The following is a 20,393-nucleotide window of genomic DNA, read 5'->3' as shown; positions in this document are numbered from 1 at the left end:
AAGTTTCCCCAATGGGGTACTTAGCTTTGAGTAGAAGAAGAAAGTCTTCAGACTGAAGTTTGTTTAGAAAAAATTGTCAGGAGTCAGCTGACTGGCACTTGCGAACTGCTATCACCGCATGGCAAGAAAGACTGGAGAACATGGCATCGGCTGTCAGCTTTGTACTTCTGGCGCTCTGACGTCAGGGAGCATGGCTGAACAGCCGATGCCGGACCCAGACTTTGGGATTCTGGCCGACCGAGGACTGCCTGCCGGCAGGGGAGAACCCCTACAGTCATGACTGCAACAGTGAAACACGATGAACATCTGTATTGTCCATCTGCATGGGTGTCATGAAGTTCACGACTTCTGTCTTAAGAAGCATGAAGTTGGCTTTGGAGAAATTTTTTACTGTGGTTTCCTTAATGGGGGGTGGCGGCAGGATGTGGATCTCAAGGGTGATTAGCTTATGGTCGGATCGGACCAAGGAGGAGTTGACTTCAGGTGTGGAACACCGGTCACTCATGTTGTTAATGACTTGGTCTAGGATACTGTTGCCCCTGGTGGGGGTGTAGATAAGTTGATCCAGGGCATTGGAGCTTATGAATTCCAGAAAGCGTTGAGGAGTTGGTACACGAATAGTTCTCCCAGTTAATGGTGGGGTAGTTGAAGTTGCCCATTATTAGGGTGTTTGGTTGAACCCTAATATTTTCCAGTACATCAAGAAAAGAGGAGTGGGAATCCTGGGGCATGGTGGGGGATCTGTAGAAAGCTACAATTTGGATGGCAGTTTTGCCCGGAGTTAGTTGCACTTGGATAACCTCAGATGCATTGTGCTGAGCAACTAGCCTGGAGGTGTGGATATCCCTAATGAATATGGACACACCTCCGCCTTTGGTGTTTCGGTCCAGGTTACATGGCCGAAAAGTGTGGTATGAGTTATAGCCTGGTAGTGCAGGGGTGCTCTCTGGAGCCTTGAACCAGGTCTCAGTCACTGCACAGATATCGATGTTCTCCATTTTAAGGAGTGCCTTGAGTGAGTGCATTTTGAGATTTAAACTTCTAGCATTGAGTAGCATTACCTTCAGTTTTTGCTTGCCTGTTCCTGTTATGGTGGTGAATTTGTTATTTGAACCTTGCCTAAAAAAGGCACTATAGGGGCAGCAAGAGCCTTAGCCAGTATCCGGAATCCCAGGGGCGACAGGTGCAGGCCATCTGTGGCAAAGCATTGTGGTCTGTCGACCATGTCATCCCAAGCAGACAGATACTGGATCCCCTTAGAATGACACCAGAAGCTTAGCCAATTGTTGAAGTCAATCATTTTGTCCTTGTACTGCGGTATCATTCTGCATAATATGCAGGTTATGAGTGGTGACCCGATCATAACCCTTTATGTTGTTATTCATCACTCTTGAGCCACCACAGCTACGATATTCATTAAAGTCTTGGCTAAAGAATCTGTTCAGCTTCTTTCCTGATGGACAGGTCTAGCACACAACGTCCAGGGTTATTAATCATAATTGATCAGAAAAAAAATGGAGCCAGAGTGCTTACCAGGCATGGGTTGTATAACCCAAACCTAAAATTATGAAAATAAAGATGAAATAAATATTCTCTGTTTTGCATATTGATTTCCAATAAAAATGCTGCTGTGCATGTTACCATTTAGAAACTTTGGTTAGCAAAAGTAAAATAGTTCAGAAATGGAAAAGTTTACAACAAATGAATGTAGTATCATTAATGTACTAGTATGTTTGGAGAAATGACCAGTACCAACTACTGAAAAGTATCTGTAAGGGAAGACATTTATGCAAAAGTGTGGAAAAACTATATAAAATAAATTATGAATTATGAAACACATTAATTTTATGAAATCATATTAATGTTATGCTTCAGAAATAGAACTCAACTGTTTAACACTTACAGCATATGCATCTGTCTGTTCATCAGGTTCTATTTCCACATCATCCAGAACTTGCTCAATTGTTAGCTCTTCAAGAGGCTGAGGCTATGAGGTAAGCAGAAAAAATATGCAAATACAGAGTTTATTAGAAAGCAAAGGTGGCAGTTCATATTTTGAGTACTGTAGAAAGAATATAAACATTTTTTGGGGGGTCAGTTAAGGGATTTACATACAGATTTACTCATCAAATGATAACCACAATATGAATGAATATTTACACCTGCATATGCTTTAAAGGGAGTACTAAGTCTACCTGAATAGCTGCTTTAAGTAATATTGTCTTACAAAATTAAAGTAACTTAAATATACATCAAAACAATTTTTTTTAACTTAGGGTAACATCTATATTCTTTAAAACAGCCCTAAGGGCAGAATGACTTGTGTAATCAAGTTCCTGCAAACAAATGAATATGAACTCACAACAATAATGTGCTACATCTATTGTACAGTGCTAAGAACTGCACAAGTCCATATTTTAGATATGAATGTCTGTCAGTTAGCAGATGTCTGGCAGTTAGTTAAGGTTACAAGCTGTTAAACTGCTTCTTGTAATATAGTCATTTCCTCTGCCTCCATTTCCCTACTGTATGACTCTGAGGAAGTCACTTAATCAAACAGTGAACCACAGCACCTGGGAAATTGAGCTAGCCTCATCTTTGGCCTCTTGAGCCACATAGCTAGTAACTACTTATGAATATATGAACCTATAAAAACTATGCAAGCCTGGATGGAAAAAACATTCTAAAAGGGCTTGGTGTAATAATTGTAATGGGTAAAGATTAAGGGGAAAGTGGCAACATACTAAGATAAGTATACCAACGTTTAAATGATGGAATACACTGTGAGCAAGAACTGCTAACGAGAAAGTGGAGGTAAAGAACAAATATTTATTTTATATATAAATACATACTTTTGAAAGGGTGCCTTCCATGTTGGATTTTCTGGCCTCCACATCTCTCATTACTGATAAGGTGCATACAGTAGTGAGGATGAAAAGGGACCTCAGAAAACAAAGAAATTAAAATCAGTAAGTATCTCACAATATGTTAATACATTTCTAGTGTTTAAAATCTTATTGGCCTTTATATATCTCAGTTTAGTACAGTCATTCTTATTTTTCTCCTTGGACACTCCCATCCAGTTAAAGAACTTCCCTTTACACCTTTGGTGAAGGAAGGGGATTTGGTTGTTTTATCATTTATCTGAGAACAAATACCTCAAAGCCTAGGATGTAATTTAACATACCTACACATTGGATACTGCTTAGATACTACTTTTACTAGTAATCTGCACATTTTCTTGAACATAAAGTTTACACAGAAGTGTCTGGTATTTTTGAAGTAGGACTTTTGGTAAAATATATCAATGCCATACAATCAGGTTTAGATGACCTCTCATGCAGTTTGGTTAGACCCTACTCCTTTACAATCCATTTTCAGTGTAAACCATGTCTAGTGTAGAGTATCCTACATCAAAACACAAAGTCCTCTTGAGTGAGTCAAACAAGTCTCTATGCTTGACAGCTCCTTCTCTAGTTTGTTCAGCACTCAAATGATGTATCATTATCATCAACCCCCTTTTTACATGGGGTCAGGGTGTTGTGTCAGCTGTCTCCATCTCCATTTATTCAATGTCATTCTCTTTACTTATTCTGCACTCATGTCTGACTGTTGCAAGTCTTCTCTCAAACAATCCAGCCCATCTTCGCTGGACACGCTTATTTCCTCTTGCCTTCTTACTGCCTTTCCCAAATATTCTTCTCATATTAGCAACACACCAAACAGCCAATGCCTTTCTTCACTTTATTTTAGACCTGGTACCTCGGCAGTTCGCCTTCAAGGATCACAATAATTTTTGCACACTGTTAGCTTTTATAGTGCATATCCAAACAATTAAGCAATGATTCAATTAATCCAGAAATTCTTTTAAAGTGACCTTGTGAATAACAATATTAAATTTCATGAAAAAAACATACAAATAGCAAAATGAAATGCCTTATACATCATTATTTTTAAAAAAATGTACGTAAAAGATCCCATTGCACCCATATTATATGCCCTACCCAAAATTCACAAAGACATGGTTGACCCTCCTGGGAGACCTATAGTTTCGGGAATAGGCTCATATATGGAGAATGTTAACATTTTTTTGGATTCCCAGTTAAAGGTGTATTTGGATAAAGTAAGTGCTCATATTAGTAACACTCAAGATTTAATCAAGGCTATTTCCAAGTCAAGTTGGAATTCTGAGTACTATTGGGTGACTATTGACGTGAAGTCACTGTATACAAGCATAGATAAGAGATGGGGATTAGAGGCCATTAATAACATGTTGGGTGAGGGACCCAGAACTAATTTTTTGATTTTATTATTAGAATATTGTTTAACACATAATTACTTCACGTTCAACAAAGAATATTTTTTACAGATCAAGGGAACAGCTATGGGGGCGGCTTTTGCCCCCACATATGCTGTTGTATATATGGATTTTTTTGAAAGAAGTTTCATATATCCGACTGAATTCTTCAAGAATAGGGTAGTTTTATATAAGCGCTTCATTGATGATTTAATTTTTATTTGTAAAGGGGAAATGCATGAATTTTATGATTTTTTTGAAAGTTTGAATAATAATGCACATGGACTTTCTTTCTCTTATGAAATTGACAGAAATGAAATCAATTATTTGGATTTGACTTTGTTCATAAGAGATAATGTTATTGAATTTAGACCTTATAGAAAAAGTACGTCAGTTAACATGTTTTTGCATGCTTCTAGTATGCATCCACCCCATTTGTTAAGCGCACTACCGTTTGGAGAATTTAAAAGAGTTTATTCTCACACTAGTATAAAGAAAGATGTTGATCATGAATTAAATGGAGTTTTTTTGAGATTAAGGGAAAGAGGATATGATACAAAACACCTAAGAAACACAATGGCAAAGGTTAAAAATAATGAGAATGACAAAGATATCAAAAAATTTGAACATGGTACCTTTAGACCTTTATTAAAAGAGAAGAACGTGGAGGACTTATTTTTTGTTACAAAGTATACCACCTTCTCCAATAGATTAGTCAGTATAGTCAGAAGGTTTTGGTATCTGGTGAGTGAGGATGAAAGCATAGGTGAACTGTTTCCCCATCATGTCATTTTTTCTTTTAAAAAAGGAAAAAATTTGAAGAATATTTTGAATAATAACTGTTGCAACGCAACAGTTATACAGTTGACTAACAGAGGTACATTTAAATGTAATTCTTGTAGTCTTTGTGACAGGGTTGTCAATATTAATTCCATCAATGATATTATTCATACCCCTAGATATCATTTTAATTGTAAATCTATTGGGGTAGTATATGCCTTAACTTGTAGTTGCGCTAATATTTGGTACATTGGCCAGACCAAGAGGATGGTCAGAGTTAGAATTTTGGAACATCTGAGAGACATTCGGAATTTAAATTTACTCAGTCCAGTAGCCAAACATTTTTTGGATATTCATAATGGCAATAGTGATAGTTTAAGATATGGAGTTTTGGGGAGACCATTTGTTTGTAATGGTGATAACATCACTAACAAACTTTTAGAATTAGAGACAAAAATGATTCTAAAGTTCAATACCTTAAGGCCACATGGTTTAAATTTAGAATTGGGCACATGATGAATTTAGGAGAGATAAAAGAAGTAAGAATAAAACTAAAACATACTAAAATTAATTTAAAACAACAAAAAAATAATAAAAATACATAAATATCTTTAACAAATATTTTTGAATTAAATATATGCATATAGAAGTATAATGTTTCATTACATAAAAGCTATTTATTACAGAATGAATTTTTTTCTAAAGAATGAATTTTTACTAAAGAATGAAATTTTTACTAAAAAATGAATTAATAATGATGTATAAGGCATTTCATTTTGCTATTTGTATGTTTTTTTCATGAGATTTGGAGAATTTAATATTGTTATTCACAAGGTCACTTTAAAAGAATTTCTGGATTAATTGAATCATTGCTTAATTGTTTGGATATGCACTATAAAAGCTAACAGTGTGCAGAAAATTATTGTGATCCTTGAAGGCGAACTGCCGAGGTACCAGGTCTAAAATAAAGTGAAGAAAGGCATTGGCTGTTTGGTGTGTTGCTGCTATCATTTTTGTTGTTGCTGTGTTTTGTCAATTCTTCACATATTGTCTTATGCTTTTCTGCACATCTGCGCAAACCACCGTAATCTGTTCTCTTTGACCTTTTCTGCAACTTCAACTACTCTGACCGCTGCTCATATATCTTCATTTCTTCATCTGTCCCACACTGTGCATTCTACCACCCATCTCAGGCACTTCATCTCCATCACTTCTAGTCTCCTCTACTGCTCTGTCTTTACTGCTCAGGTTTTTGCACCATACAATAGTACTGGTTGTATAAGCGGCAGTGGTGCAGTGGTAGCATTGTCGCCTCACAGCAAGAGGTTCTCCCATTCGATTTTCGGCTGGAGTGCCTTCTGTGTGGAGTCTGCATGTCCTCACCGCGGTCGAGTGGTGTTCAAAAGACATGCGTGAATGGGCATGCCTTTGTTGAAGGTTGGGCATCGGGCTGGCACCTCAGCACCATAAAGATCTGCTGCCAATCATTAGCAGACCGGAGTTCCACTGTGGTGAACCCTAACCGGGAAAAGCCGAAAGAAGAAGAAGACAGTAGTACTGGTTGTACCCCTATTTTGTATACCATACTTTTCAGCTGCATTGGCATTATTCTGTCATACACTACTCCTGACACACTGTGCCAGTAGGCTGCAGCCCCCTGATTCTAGCTTTGATCTCCTCATTCAGACTTCCCTTGTCCTCAATCACCCCTCCCAGATACTTGAAGTTCTTAACCTGTTACACTATTTTTCCTTCTATCTCAATTCACAGATTATTCTGATTTCCCCAATTTGCTGCCATTACAACTGTCTTATTTGTACTCACTTTCATCCCATGTGCTTTCAGTTTTGAATTACATTCTCCTATCATTTGCTGAAGTTTTTGCTCATTCTGCCTGTAATGCCACATCATCTGCATACAGCAACTTTGTTGATCTGTCCCCTTTGACCTGTTTTCTAATGTATTACATCACCAGTATGAACAGCAGTGGGCTCACATCTGAACTGTGATGCCCCCCACTTCCACTGGCAACCCCTCTGTGAGGCCAAACACTGTTCATACTTGAGTCATTGAGTCCTTGTACATAGTCTGCACTAATTCTACCATTCTCTATTTGAAATATCCGTGTTGCCATTAACGGACAACTGACAAATTGAATGTATCTTTCTTAAATGTACCTGCTATCTGTTGAACATGCCACAATGCGAACAAGACTAGATCAGAGTCCTATGTTTTCTAGTCCTGCCCTGCTACATTAATGAAGCTAGCTTGAAGCAGCATGCTCTGATATATTAACTTCCATAGTTCCCCTAGATGAAGATTTAGTTCTGTTGGGGCTTACAGATCCATTTTGGGGGTTATCTAGGATGTCTGAAACCTTTTACATGTGGTGGCCAAGGTGGCAATAAAATCCATCATTCAAAAATGGAAAACTTACATGTTTTCAATTACATTTGAATTCTTTTCCACAGTAGAATCTATATACCAGGCAGAGCTGTGAGAAGCATACATGAGGATCCCTGTCTTCAGTGTATCTTAAATATTGATTTTATAAAGCTTTTCATGACAAGTTTTAGACAGTGTAGTCTTTTCTGTGTGTCTTTGTGGTTTCAAAGCTCCACTCTCCCAAACTGCCCTCTGGATTAGTATTAGGATTTTGTTTTGTGAAATCTCCCATTAGACACAAAGCTAAACATTCTAGACAAGTTATCTCGACTAGATGTAAAGATAATTTTTATTTATAGTTTGCATAGAAATACTCTATCTTTTGTATTGTTTTGTTTAGATCTTAAAATGTTAAGTGTTTTATCTTAGTAAATAGAATAACTTGTTACAAACATGTCTCTGTATTGAAGATATGAAATTTTATATGCTTCAGAATTTAAGCAACAGGTACAGTGGATATAAAAAGTGTACACACCCCTGTTAAAATGCCAGTTTTTTGTGATATAAAAAAATGAGACCACAATAAATCATTTCAAAACTTTTCCCACAGTTAATGTGACCTATAACCTGTACAATTAAATTAAAAAACAAATAAATCTGTTAGGGGAATAAATATAAAAAATAAAAAACGTACAATAAGCTGGTTGCATAAGTGTGCGCACCCTTAAATTAATACTTTGTTGAAGCACCTTTTGAATTAATTACAGCATTCAGTCTTCTTGGGTAGGAGTCTATCAGCATGGCATATCTTGACTTGGCAAAATTTGCCCACTCTTCCTTGCAAAAGCACACCAAATCTGTCAGATTGAGAGGGCATCTCTTGTGCACAGTCCTCTTCTGGTCACCCCACACATTTTCTACTGGATTTAGGTCTGGGCTCTGGCTGGGCCATTCCAAAACTTTATTTTTCTTCTGGTGAAGCCATTTTTTGTTAATTTGGATGTATGCTTGGGGTCACTGTCGTGCTGAAAGGTGAAATTCATCTTCATCTTCAGCTTTCTAGCAGATGCCTGAAGGTTTTGGGCCAAAAGTGACTGGTATTTGGAACTGTTCATAATTCTCTCCACCTTGACTAAAGGACTAAAGCCCCAGTTTCAGCTGAAGAAAAGCAACTCCAAAGCATGATACTGCCACCACCATGCCTGCTTCACCGTGGGGGTGGTGTTCTTTTGGTGATGCAAAGTGCTGTTTTTGCGCCAAACGTACCTTTTGGAATTGTGGCCAAAAAGTTCAACCTTGGTCTCATTAGACCATGATGCATTATTCCCACATACTTTTGGGAGACATGATGTATTGTTTTGCAAATTTTAACCGGGTCTGGGTGTTTTTCTGTGTAAGAAATGGCTTCTGTCTTGCAACCCTACCCCATAGTCCAGACATATGGAGAATATGGGAGATTGTTATCACATGTAGTACACAACCAGTACTTGCCAGAAATTCCTGCAGCTCCTTCAGTGTTGCTGTAGGTCTCTTGGCAGCCTCCCTGACCAGTTTTTGTCTTGTCTTTTCATCAATTTTGGAGGGACATCCAATTCTTTGCAACGTCACTGTTGTCCCATATTTTCTCCACTTTTTGATGACTGTCTTCACTGTGTTCCATAGTATATCCAATGCTATGGAAATTTTTTTGTACCCTTCTCCTGACTCATACATTTCAGCAATTAGATCCCTTTGATGCTTTATAAACTCTCTGTGAACAGGACATGTCAGGAAAATCCTACTAGGACAGCTGAACTTTATTTGGGGTCTCTTTAATTGATGGCAGGTGTGTACCCCAGAAAACTGACTGCTGTAATTAAATCAAAAGGTCCTTCAACAAAGTATTAGTTTAAGGGTGTGCACACAACAAAGTATTAGTTCAAGGGTGTGCAACCAGTGTATTGTATGTTTTTTTATTTTTTATATTTTTCCCCTAACAGATTTATTTGTTTTTCAATTGAATTGTACAGGTTATAAGTCACATTAAAGGTGGGAAAAGTTTTGAAATTATTTATTGTGGTATCTCCATCTGACTATCTATCTATCTATCTGACTGTATTAATCTGGATAGTGTTACTGGATGGTATAGCTGCAACTGGTGTCCGGTTATTGATAAAAAATATAAGGTAGGGTTAAAACAAGAATGTCAAACACCACGTTTTTTCTTTGCTCTGGATTCAAATCACAGTTTCATGCAAACAAAACTAGATGATCAGTGCTCTAAACTGTGTATATTTAGTGCACCACTATGAATTGTGTTTGCTTATCTGTTTGGTAATCTGTCAGCATCAGAGGTATTGCAAAGAGCTACTGCATATATAATTGAATGCTCAAAAAGTGTGGAGTCATACAAAGAAGTGCACAAAAAAGTACAGTTGTGTAAGTAAGCTTACCATAAAAGTAGATGTCTGAATGATCCCTGCTGCAGTAGCCTAAGCTATATGGGTTATATCCAGCACAGAGCATAGTAGGAGGTCAGCTTCCAAAGTGCCAGGGCACCTTCCATGCCCCAAACCATTAGCAACAGTTTGGAGGTGTTAGCTTGAGATGAACTGACTAAAAAGACAGGTTTGGGCACTATGCCCTCCATATCTTTCATGCAATCTGACACAGGGAGGCTGAGCCCTGACAGGACATTGCTGGCAGCAACAAAAAATAAATATCTACACCTTGGCATAAAAAATACATAAAAAAACAAGGGGGTGGAAGGATGAGTGGCTACTGCACCATGGATTTTATAAACATCTGCTGTTATGATAAGTTTACTTATACAACTGCATTACATTCTTCATATGGATCACTGTTACAACAGCTTAATGTATATGGCAAGTTACTTATTGCTTAGAACTGGGAGGTGGAAGACTGGTTTAAGAGCCACAGGAGAATGCTTCTAGTAAAGCCCGACTTTGACCTGGAGGAGAAATCTAGTTTTTAGTGTTTGTAAAAGTATGTACAGAATACCAAATTGCTGTTTCTAGAATACTTCTAAAGTCCAACCCTTTCCAAAGAGCAATACATGAAACCAAGGCCCTGGTAGAATGTGCCTTAATCCTGTCTAGAATAGTTTTGTTGTGGTAGTAATAACAAAATGTGATAGCCCGAGACAATCATTTGACACAGGATGATCAAAAGTTCTGAAAGTTTTTGCTCTGCCAAGATAGTACCGGAGTTGTTTGTTTACATTCTTGTGTGAGTCGATCCAGTCTGTGAGAAAGCTTGTTGAAATTGCCCCTGGTCATTTCCAAAAGAAGGGGGAACCATGGTTGCCTGGGCTAGAAAGGAGTCGCCACAATGATCTTGACTCTTCAGAAGTACCCTGGATATTAGTGGACAGAGTGGAAAAGCATACAGGAACATTCCTGTCCAAGGAAAATGAAAGGCATATTACCTTCTTGCATAGAGTCCTGCAACAGAATCTTGTCAGTTGACTGCTAAGAGAGGTGGCAAAGAAGTCTACTTGAGGAACTCCCCACAAATGGATCAAATCTTGGAAGACCCCCCCCCCTCGATCTAGTTTCAAGTTGTGAGGGTCTGCTGTAATCCTGCTCAGCCTGTCTGCTACACAATGTTTTCTCTAATGGAATGTAGGATGCCTGTAGAGTGAGACTGTGCTGTGAAACTATATCCCAAACTAACATGGCTAGTCTGCAAATGGGGGTATGATCTGGTTTCCCCTTGCTTGTTGCTGTACTACATAACTGTGGTGTTGTCTGTAACCACTTGAAGAGGTTCTGGGGACCAAAGGTGGTTCAGAGAGTTGAGTGCCTTGATGAGGGCAAGCATCTCCTAGATATTTATGTGCTTGCATCTGCCCTTGGTGTACCACACTTCCTGCACTTTTATTCCTCCTGAAAATGCTCCCCAAGCAAAGTCCAAAGGGTCTGTGGTGACTGGGTCTACTTTATCCTCTCGAAAACCAAATCGCCCGAATCAAAAAACCACGACACATACAGACCGAACGCTAACTAACCCGAAACGCAAATATCCCGAAACTGGAAATATTGAATCAGGTAAGTTTTCCAGGATCCCTAACACCAGTGTACTCGCTTAAAAATAGGACGCTTGTCCTTCAGAGAAAAATGTAAATGTACTTCTCTTTTCACACACTATAAACATTTTTGTAAGGTTAGGTAAAGTTTGTAATATAAATTTATATTACAAACTTTACCTAACCTTACCAAAATGTTTATACTGTCTGAAAAGAGAAGTATGGAAAACGTAAATGTACTTCTCTTTTCACACACTATAAACATTTATGTAAGGTTAGGTAAAGTTTGTAATATAAATTTATATTACTAACTTTACCTAACCTTCCCAAAATGTTTATAGTGTGTGAAAACAGAAGTGTGTTTATGTTTTACGCTGAAGTAAAAGTGTCCTATGTTCACATCAGTAGACTGGTGTTAGGGATCCTGGAAAACTTACTTGATTCGATATTTCCGGTTTCCGGATCCAGATCCAGAGAAAGATCTAATTTTCCTGTGGAAGAAATGTTATTTTAACTGAGGTGTCTAGTTGGCATCCCAGAAACACAATGCTGTGTGAAGGATTCAAAAAATGATTTTTGAATGTCCTCTTGGAATCCTTGCCTGTGCAGGAGATCCCTTACCCAGGTAAGACATTCCTAACACTTAGAAAAAGACTCTGCAAAAATAGGCAAGTCATCTAAATATGGTAAAATGTAAATACACATAACCTGCAATAGGCTATGATAGGAGCAGTGGATAGCCAAAAGCATAAAAAGAGAACTGATAATGTGATCTAGACACACAAAACCTTAAGAAACACCTGAAATCTGGAAGAAAAGAAATATAATGATATGCATTTTTTAAACCTTAGGTAACTAAAAAACACTAATGATGAAGAAGGGGAACAAGCTGTGTAGTGATGGATGATGGTTCTGGAAATTCTAATTGAAACAGATCATATTTTCTACAGGAATGAGAAACCTTAGCGTTTTCCTAATTAAAACATTGGTTCATTCTGGAAATAGTCTCAGAGAAAGAGAATCCCTCACAGGGACTGTGAGATACTATACTTTTCTCAGAATTTGAATCAGAAACATGAGAAGAAAAAAATGCATCTGACCCTTGACATTCCCCTACAGATTCCATATCTTGAACCTTTTCAGGGAATGAGGAATCTTTTTTCTTTTATCAGAAACTACCTTACAAGAAGGATCAATATCTTGCGCAAGACCCTAAACCATGCTCAATAAATTACTCCTGCCCAGAGAAACTGACACAGGAGAAGCCAAATGTTTAGTTTTCTGTCTCATTTTGACAGGAAAATTAGGGCAAACAGAAAAAGTATTGCTAGCAACAGCTTCCCCAGGGATGAGCACAACATTTTGACTAAGCAAGGGCACATTCCCTGCCCACTCTTTCACGCCTGACAAGAGTGTCACTCCCTTGCTCACTGAAGGGTCCCCCCACAGTCAGAAAGAATATGTCTAACCCCCAGACCATGGTGGATGTATGGACATCAGAGAAAACCAAAGAAAACGTGAGTGGTCTGAGGAACCAGCTTTGGCCACACCAGCCAATGACCTGCTGCTGTGGCAAATAACCAGCCTGCTTTGATGGTAATGGCTTCTTAGATAACTTTTCTTTTTGTGGCTGGGAGAAGGTCTGACTGACATACTGGTAGTTTGTTCAATAGAAATGCAGAAATTGTTTCCAGGGAAGCTTATCAACAGCAGTCAGTAAAATAGGAAGTAGGAACCACCCCCCCCCCCCAAAAAAAAAAAAAAAAAAAAAAAAACAGTAAAAAGCACTTTAAACATATCCTCATCCCCCCAATAGTAAAACAAAGTACAGTAGTAAATTCTACTCACCATAACAGTAGATGCTCAGATGATTGCTGTAGTAGCCTTAGCTATATGTGTAATGTCCTGCCAAGTATATAACAGCCAATCAGCTTTCAAAACTTAAGCGCATGCCCCACATGCCCAAACTGGCAAAAAGCTTGAGCTGAGTTGACTAAAAGACATGTTTGAGCCCTAAGCCCTTCAGAGCTTTCCTCCCACCAAAGAGTGAGAGGCTGTTCAGTTCACTTAAAGGACAATTCTAAGAACAAAATAAAATTAATTTTCACACCCCAGGATAAAAAAAAAAAAACACACACATCAAAAAAACAAGGGAGGTGGAGGGAGGGAGAGGCTAAATTCAACTTACATAACTGTATTATGTTCATCATACTGATCACTGCTACAGTAGCCCTAGCTATATGGGTAGATTACCTTAGCTAACTACATGTGGGAGGTGGAAGGAGAAGAATGCAAGAGCCCCTGGAAAGTGATCCTAGCAAAGCTTGATCTGGAAGGAGAGAAGGAATCAAGCTTATAGTGCTTTGCAAAAGTATGTTTAGAGGATCAAGTAGCGGCTTGTAGAATATTTCTGGAATCCAGTCCTTTCGAAAAAACACTAGATGACAGCCAAGACCCTGGTACAGTGGCCTTGAACCTGCCTAGAATAGTTTTGTTAAGGTAAGTATAACAAAAGCCAACAGCCTTACAGAGCCATTTGGAAATAGTCTGACACAGGTTGTCTCTTCGTCTTACCTTCACAAGAAATGAACAATTGGTCTGAAGAGCTGAAAGATTTATTTCTGTCAGGTTAGTACCCGAGTTGTCTGTGGAGATCTAAGATATGGAGAATTATTTCTCCCTCATTTTGTTGAGAAAAGGAACTGGGAAATGGATAGTTTGTATTAAAATAAACCCAGATACTGGTTTAGGCATAAAGGGTTAGTTCTCATGGAAACCCTGTTGGTATGGAAAATGAGATTGAGTTGACTCGCCTTAAGAGCTTCCAACTCAGATACCCTTATTGCAGAGGTCACAGCAAGCAGTAAAACTGTTTTCCATGCTAAGAAACTCAAGTCATCCAGATTAGCTGAGTCAAATGGAGCAAGTGTTAGCTTCTCTAACACAAAATGAAGATCTCAAGGAGGGGCCTCTTATGCAAAACCCCTTTCAAGAACATTTTTATACGAGACTACATTAAAAGAGGAGGATCCACAGACAGACATTATGAAAAGTCTGATAAATGGAACCTCGGTCACAGGATAGTAACTCACGCCAATATTGGAAAACCAGGGAACAACTACACTGAATGGGTGCTAGTTATGTTGTTGGTACCAGCTAGAAAACCTGTCCCATTTGCTAATATATGATTTTCTAGCAGCAGGCATTCATGCCTCCATTAGTACCTGCTGCATGTCCTCAGTAAACAGGTGCCCTGAAAGGAATTAAGACCCTATCATCCAAGCAGTCAACTGAAGATGAGTAATGTCATGGTATATCAAACACACCTGTTACTGCGTGAGTAGATCTAGTCTGTGAGGAAGCTTGTGGTAATTGCCATTTCCAAAAGATGGGAGAACCACAGTTGCCTGGGACAGAAGGCAGTCACCACAATGATCTTGGGGGATTCCTTCTGACTCTTCAAAAGTAATACGCATATTAGTGGAAAGGGTGGAAAAGCATATAGGAACACTCTTGTCCAAGGAAAAGGCATCTATCTTCCAGGCCTTTATGCATGGAGTCCTGCAAGAGAATTGTGCCTGTTGATTGTTCAGACAGGAGGCATAAAAGTGTACTTGAGGAACAAATTAATCAAATCTTGGAAGACCCCCGATCTAGCTTCCATTCCTGAGGGTATACCCTGGTCATGCTCAACTTGCATGCCACACAATTTTGTTCTGATGGAATGTAGGATGCCTGTACATTGAGATTGTGCTGTGAAGCTACATCCCACGTTAACATGGCTAGTCTGCAAAGGGGGTATGAGCTGGTTCCCTGTTGCTTGGTGATGTACCACAAGATTGTGATATTGTCTGTAACCACATGAAGAGGTCCCAGGGACCAAAAATGGTTCACAGAGTTGAGTGCCTTGCTGAGGGCAAGCATCTCCTTGATATTTATGTGTTTGCATCCGTTTTGTGTGTGTCACACCCCCTGCACTTTTATCCCTTCTGAAACTGCTCCCTATGCAAAGCCCAAAGTACCTGTGATGACTGACTGCTTTGGGGCAGGAAGGGAAAAGGGAAGACCTGAATTTGAGGACATCTGTTGTCTCCATCAAAAGATTTCTCTTCTGACAAACCCCAGCACTGTGATTTAAAAAGATAAAGGATGTAGACACTGGGACCAAAGAGATTTCAGATACCAGTGTATGTTTCTTATGTGGAATATTGTCAAGGGTATCATGAGAATTATAGATGCCATAAGACCAAAAATCCAGAGGTATTCCCTGGCAGTGACCAAAGCCTAAGTGGAAAACCTTAGAAATAGATCTGAATAAAGATATATTTTTCCTGTGGAAGAAAACCTATTTGAATTGAGGTGTCTATTTGACATATCAGGAATACAATCCTTTGTGAGGGAGTCAAGAAAGACTTTTGAATGTTCTCTTGTAATCCCAGCTTTTGTAATCTAACCAAAGACAGATATTCCCAACACTCTGAAAAAGACTCTTCAAAAATAAAGCAAGTCATCTAAATATGGAAAAATATGGATACCATGTAGCTTGCAATGAGCTATAACTGGAGCTAAACACTTTGTGGACACTCCTGGTGCAATATATACTCCAAAGGTTAAGGCAGAAAACTGACGATGTGATCCTGACACACAAAACCTTAAGAAATATCTTAAGTCTGGATAAGCAAGGTTGTGATGATAAGCATCTTTTAAGTCTAATGTTACCAGGAAACTTGAAAGAGGAAGAACAGGGAACAGGATGTGAAGTCATTTGAATGTAGCCACTATCACAAACTGGTTTAGGGAAAAAAGATCCAGAACTGATCAACAAGCATTTTCTTTCTTTGGGACGAAGAACATCCTTTTATAATACTTTTCCCCACCTGGGAAGGAGGAACTGCTTCTATCACTCCTTGGGACAACATGTGATGAAGAACAGCTAGAAACAAGAGTCTGATCTGGAGGATGAGGAAGGATGCCTGGAAATGAAGAATTTCCTCTCACTGCCATCTGTGTAACCCTGATGAATGGTTTTCAGCACCTATTTGTCTGAAACAATCTGTGCCAAAGAGAGATTCAGACTTTCTGGAAGTAAAAATGGGCTAGGGTAGGAGGGGGCCAAAATGTCTCTTGAAAAGTCATTTAGACTTGTTGGACTATATTTGGTTTTGGGAGGTTCAAAACATCTTAAGGTCACCCCATTACCACTTCTTCTTAAATGTCTGTTTACCTGAATTTTGTTGAGATTGTTTATTCTGTTTTTTTTTTTTGGCAAAACTGTATGGAGATAAAAATCCCTTGGACAATTTGGAAAAGAAGAGCTGAAAATTCATAGAGATTCTGTGGATCAGCTTGACCCTTTCATCACAATTTCTGATCACCTCTGCAGCAGAGGGGCCAAATGCTAAATCTCTATCCAAGAAAGAATTTAAAAATCTCATTTTTATCATCATCTGGGAGGTTCTGAGAATGCATCCATGCAAACCTCATCAAAACTGTACTTATGGGTATAGTCCTGGACAAGAAGTATCAACAGAGTCTCTCTCTCACACACACACACACACACACACACACACACACACACACACACACACACACACACACACACACACACACACTGTAAATAATGAGTAGTGACCTGAGCAATAAGAAGAAACTAAGTTATTAAAATAGATTTTTCCTCACAAGAAGAAACTGCAGATTAAACATTCCTCATACTTTCAAAATTTGTCAGAACAAACTTTAAAATATGAGACTGACAATTCAAAATTCTGAAAATCACAGTTGTACAAGTATGCACTTTTCCCCATACCTATCAATAATTTTCCCATCCTTATCAGAAAGAGTAATATTGGAATTAACTAAGTGCTTATCAGCAGTGGGATCAAATAAAGCTATAGCTGCTGGGTCTGGTTTGGGAATAGTGTACGAAAGCTTAAAGGATAAGGAACTAAATAAACATCTTATCTGCCTTTTAGGGGCAGCTGGCTGACTATCAGAAAGGCTGCAAGCAGTAACTCACACACACATTCTCTACAGTTGAAAGAACAGGAGGAATGGGTGTAGGTTCCAGAAAATCCTTCTGTAACAACTCATAGTATTTTCTGAGGGACTGAGAAACCTCAGAGTTCTCTCAATGAAAACGCTGACACATTCTAGTAAGTCTCAGAGAAAGAGAAATCCCACAGAGAGAATCAGAAACTGAGCTGCTCTATGAGTCTGATTCAGAAATCTGAGGGTAAAATGTATCTGTCCTAGTATATTCCTGTTCAAATTCAGAATCTTGAATCTCTAAAGGAAAAGAGGAACCATCTTTCTTTTATCAGAAACTACTTCATAGATGATCAGCCTGAACTAAACCCTGACCAGACCCAGTAAACTACTCCTCCCCAAAGAAATTTGAGGAGGAGTAGATAGATGCTTGGTTTTATATGTCTTTTTGACAGTAAAAATGGGGCTAGCCATATACAAATAGCAGCAGCTGCTTTCCCAGGGATGGACACAGAATTCTGATATAAAAGGGAAACTTTCCTTGTTCCCTCTCCAGGAACTGACAAGAGTTGCTCCCCTGAAACCCAATGGCCACAGAGGAAGTGGCTAAGCCCAGGACCATACTGGCTGTAGATGCTACACCAGAGGGATGCGGGGTAAAAGATGAGTGGTTTGAAGTACAACAAATGGCTGCAGCAGTGTCATCCACGTGCGGCTGAGGCAAATTGTTAGCTTGCTGTTGTGGCAAAGGCTGTTCACTTAATTTTTGTGACTGGAGAAAGGACCAACCGTAGGACTGGTAGTCTGTTCCATGGTCAAACCATAAATGGTGCCTCTTTCCTGGGAAAGACAAGCAGCAATTGCTGGTAAACAGTACTAGTTCACAAAAATTACTTTCTTGACAGAAAAAACAGAGTAAAAAGCAATTTAAAACAAAATGCCAGCCACAAAGAAGAAAGAAACAATTTCTCCACAGGAAAAATGTTTTCAGTTACTTTACACTACTTTTAAACTGACAGAAAAATATAAGAACCTTCCAGTCGCTAGACAGTCCATTAAAACAAAACACTCCTAGCTTTAAAATAACTTTCCTGAAAAGGAAAGTATTAAAATATCATGAAATTAAGAATTTGTAAGTTTTTTTCCCCAAAGAGAAATAATCTGCCCAGCAAAGGAAAGCACAAGCTGGCCATCAGTCCTCAAAAACCTCAGAAGAGCATACTCTTTAGTGGTAGAAAAGCTCTGAAGAGCTTCAAACCCAAACTTGTCTTTTATTCATCTCAGCTCAGTCTGGGCACATGGAAAGTACTTTGGAAGCTGGGCAGTTGTGATATCCTTGGCAGGATGTAACCCATATAGTTAAGGCTACTGAAGCAGTGATCAATATGATGAGCATAGAGTTTCTCCACAGAAAAATAATTTTAAACAACTTTTAATGACAAAAGTAAAAAAAGTTCACTTTAGTACATAAATGTCATAGGACAGTTGATGAAAATACTTTTTCCTAGCTTAAAAGTAGTTGTTTTGTACAGAAACATTACAACTTTAAAATGATGCCGATTTTTTTCATCAAAGTGAACTTATTTTCTCTGTAATGGAAAAGCATTAGCTGATCCTCGATCCTCAAAATCAGCAGAGGAACAGTCTTCTCTGTTGCAGGAGAGCTCTATTTAGTCAGGTCAACCAGAGCTGTCTAACTGATTGGGCACATGGAATGTGCACAGAAGCTTTGAAAATTGGCCAGCTATTACATCCTATGCAGGATATAACTCATATGGCTCCGGCAGTGATCAAGATGAAGAACATACATTATGGTTAATGTTCATAGATTTATTTTATTATTTATTTTATTTTATTTTTATTTTACATTTGTTGAACGGGCTAGTCTAACTGGATTTATGTCCATTTTCAGTAGAAGCCCGGGGAGATAAGCTCCAAGGCATACAGATAACATAAAAATTGCAAACAAATACAAGAAGAAAAAAAAAAGAAATTACAGTAATATATACACTGACAAATCAGGTTAATAAGAAATCATTTGAAGAGGACAGACATCAATACAATGTAAACTTGAGTTTCCAAATAAAATGTAGGTACATTCCTTAATGCAAAAAGGAAGCATACAGGCTAGTTCAATGTGCAAGTAAAGTACATAACTTAATGGCAAAGAAAAAAGGAGGTATACAGGCTGTTGCCATTTCCAGTACAGTACACAATGTAAGAGGCGGCATAATGATCAGTAGTAGAATAATGAGTTAATTTTACAAATAAGTGAGAGAGGGAAGGAAATAATGACATACAGAGTGTAGAAGTCATATATTGTTAAAAGGGATGACAAAAAATTAATAAAAAGAAAAGGGAAGGCAGAGCATATTCAGGTAGAGTAGATAGTTAGGCAGGTTTAGTACAGGGGCATGACCAGTGTGTTTTGAGGAAAAGTTTCAGTCTCTTTTTGAAGAGTGATAAAGAGGAAAGGTCACAGGGTAGGAGATTCCAGAATTTTCCCACAGTATTGGAGAAAAGAGAATCCCCAGCCCTGTTGTTAGATTTAGATGTTTTAAATAGAAGTTTCTGAGATGAACGTCAGGACTTCAGATTATTATAGGTTGTGATGGTGGTGGAGATAGTAGGAGTATTGGAAGGTTGGTAAAGAGTTTTATGGGCAATGATTAATAGGTGGTACTTGATCAGATTCTGTAGTTTCAACCATTCAAGCTGCTTTAAATTAAAGCAGTGGTGAGTTCTAAAAGGGTTGCAAGTAGCAAATCTGGCTATATTATTGTAGGAGCTTTCCAACTTACTGAGGTTGTTCTTAGACAGATTGGTGAAAATGGTAGAGGCATAGAGGAGTGTAGAGATTAGATGAGTATGTGCAATAGTAGTTCTAGCTCTAGGTGATAGGAAGGGTTTTATTCTGTA

General features: G+C 38.4%; 1 protein-coding gene across 1 annotated transcript in view; it reads right to left on the bottom strand.

Moving 5' to 3' along the window:
• Positions 1 to 20,393, bottom strand: part of BBS5 (Bardet-Biedl syndrome 5) — a 793,745-nt gene that overhangs the window by 47,072 nt on the left and 726,280 nt on the right. Inside the window, exon 10 of the mRNA XM_044075486.1 lies at positions 1,904 to 1,987. Within this exon, the coding sequence (XP_043931421.1) occupies positions 1,904 to 1,987 (84 nt within the window). The remainder of the gene's footprint in view (positions 1 to 1,903; positions 1,988 to 20,393) is intronic.

This window comes from Protopterus annectens, chromosome 6.part1, assembly GCF_019279795.1.
Source record: "Protopterus annectens isolate FY-2018-M chromosome 6.part1, PAN1.0, whole genome shotgun sequence".
NCBI classification, from domain to species: Eukaryota; Metazoa; Chordata; order Ceratodontiformes; family Protopteridae; genus Protopterus; species Protopterus annectens.
This window is presented reverse-complemented; position numbering and strand designations above follow the sequence as displayed.